Raw genomic sequence first — 2,449 nt, forward strand, 5'->3', positions numbered from 1 at the left:
GATTAATACCACAAAGAAGATGTCTTTAAGAGGTTTCATTATAATTACTAAATGCAAGAGCTACTTTGTAGTTTTTCTAATACTGTATCCAGATAATTACATTTGTACTATTTGTGAGTTTACATGTATTAAAGGAAAAGGTGAACTGACTATTATACATCCAACACTGTATCTTTCGATGTTCCTTTTTTCTGCTGATATTTCGATGCTTCGTTAGTACTCCCTCTATCCCAAAATATAAGAACGTTTTTAATACTACACTATTATCAAAAATGTTCTTATATTATGGGACCAAGGGAGTATGTCACTGGATACTCGTGTTTTCATACCATTTCACCGGTATCTTGTACGTAACCACTATCCTATTTTCGTATCATGCCCTGATCCTCTGGCGACGCGCACGTAACTTTCAGCTGGGCATTTTCATAGCACTAGTTTGGTATTTTCACGGTACATGAATACACAAGCTCGTCACTGATTGCAAGACGGATCATGTGGCTGTAATTGCTACGACTTCCGTACAAAACGCCAAGAAAAAGATGCCTCTATGGTCTGCAATCGGCATGGTGATATGCTGGCTGCAGGCATAAATACATGGAGGAAGCACCTGTAATGCAGCATGTATGTATGGTTGATGATTTTTAAAAGCAGAGAGAATTGCATCCCGTGATCACGGGTAATGGTGTATAGCAGCCAGTTGGGCGAGTCCCGCCGTCCACATGTGAACCGGCCCTGCCATCACGCCTGGCTCCTCCTTTCTCCATCCGCCATCTCCGTTCATTCATTCCCTCGTCCTTTTCCTCCTTTTGATTTGATCTGGTAGACGAAGAAGAAGCTTAGCACTTGAGTTGCCGGCCTATAAATTCACACGCCCCCCACCAACTGCATCAAGCCATTAACCAGCAAAAGCAAGCGATGGCAGCGGCCTCCGCCTACGCCGTTGCGGTCGCTCTCTTCTTCCTGCTCGCCGCCGATGGCTGCTGCGCCTGCTTTTGGTTTCTGCCTGCCATATTCTGCCCCGGACACTCCCCTACACCTACACCCGCCCCCGCTACCCCCACCCCCAGCCCCGGCAGCGGCGGCAGCGGCACCAACGTCGACGGCGGGGGCTGGCTCGACGCCAGGGCCACCTGGTACGGCGCTCCCGGCGGCGCCGGGCCGGACGACAATGGTGGCGCGTGCGGGTTCAAGAACGTGAACCTGCCGCCGTTCAACGCCATGACGTCGTGCGGTAACGAGCCGCTCTTCAAGGACGGCAAGGGATGCGGCTCGTGCTACCAGGTCAGCTACTGTGGCCGACATTGCAGTTGCTTGACACTGACGGTAGAGTGCTTGTCGTTTCGTTTGTTTTTCCAAGCTGATGGATCTTGGATTGTTGCGCTGCGTTGCGTGCAGATAAGGTGCGTGGCTCACGCAGCGTGCTCCGGCATCCCTGAGACGGTGATCATCACCGACATGAACTACTACCCGGTGGCCCGCTACCACTTCGACCTCAGCGGCACCGCCTTCGGCGCCATGGCCAAGGACGGCCGAAACGACGGGCTCCGCCACGCCGGCATCATCGACATGCAGTTTAAGAGGGTGCCGTGCCAGTACCCGGGGCTGTCGGTGACGTTCCACGTGGAGCAGGGGTCGAACCCGAACTACCTGGCCATCCTGGTGGAGTACGAGAACGGCGACGGCGACGTGGCGCAGGTGGACCTCATGGAGTCGCGGCCGGACAATGGTGAGCCGACGGGGGTCTGGACGCCGATGAGGGAGTCGTGGGGATCCATCTGGCGCCTGGACACGCACCGCCCGCTGCAGGGGCCCTTTTCTCTGCGGGTCACCAACGAGTCCGGCAGGTCGCTCGTCGCCGAGCAGGTCATCCCAGCCGACTGGCAGCCCAACACGGTGTACAGCTCCCTCGTCCAGTTCGATTGACCCCTCCCGCTCATCCATGCACGTCCATGCATGGGTTAATCGTGCCAATTAAGCTAGCTGAGACGTCGCTTGTGACGTCCGGTGTGTGTCGTCTTCGTGTGCTAGCTACGTGTTCTCTCTCGTAGCGCATACGTTTTTCATGGTATACGTGTCTCGAACAATATAATAAAGACATTTTAGCTACTAGCAAGGGCATGTGTGTTGCAACGTGAGAAAAAAAATCTTAATCTTCAATGGTCATTACCACATTTTGCTGCATCACTGAGATACACTATCACTCTCAATTTCATGAAATGATGAACAATTTTTTAAAATGATGAATATTTTTTTAAACTTGTGCATATATCTGAAATCGTGAACATTTTTCAAATCCATGAACACAATTACAAATTTTTGAACATTTTCTGAAACCAAAAACATTTTTTGAATTTATGGACCTTTCATACAATTTGCAAACATTTTTTTAAATAGTGAATATTTTTGAAACAATTTTCTTGAATCCATGAACATTTCTCGAATTAATGAA

General features: G+C 50.1%; 1 protein-coding gene across 1 annotated transcript; it reads left to right on the forward strand.

The window, feature by feature from the left end:
• The first annotated feature begins 741 nt into the window (after positions 1-741).
• On the forward strand, positions 742-2,106 carry LOC125517118 (expansin-B7-like). Its single transcript, XM_048682307.1, has 2 exons — positions 742-1,281; positions 1,396-2,106. Exons 1-2 carry the CDS (start codon positions 916-918, stop codon positions 1,921-1,923), a joined length of 894 nt encoding a protein of 297 aa, XP_048538264.1. The 5' UTR covers positions 742-915; the 3' UTR covers positions 1,924-2,106.
• Positions 2,107-2,449: the final 343 nt, after the last annotated feature.

This window comes from Triticum urartu, chromosome 6, assembly GCF_003073215.2.
Source record: "Triticum urartu cultivar G1812 chromosome 6, Tu2.1, whole genome shotgun sequence".
Taxonomy (NCBI): domain Eukaryota; kingdom Viridiplantae; phylum Streptophyta; class Magnoliopsida; order Poales; family Poaceae; genus Triticum; species Triticum urartu.

Excerpts from the sequence above, each read along its gene's own strand:
- LOC125517118 (XM_048682307.1), top strand. The coding sequence starts at position 916 with ATGGCAGCGGCCTCCGCCTACGCCGTTGCGGTCGCTCTCTTCTTCCTG. Across the intron at positions 1,282-1,395 it reads GATGCGGCTCGTGCTACCAG|ATAAGGTGCGTGGCTCACGC; the intron begins GTCAGCTACTGT and ends CGTTGCGTGCAG.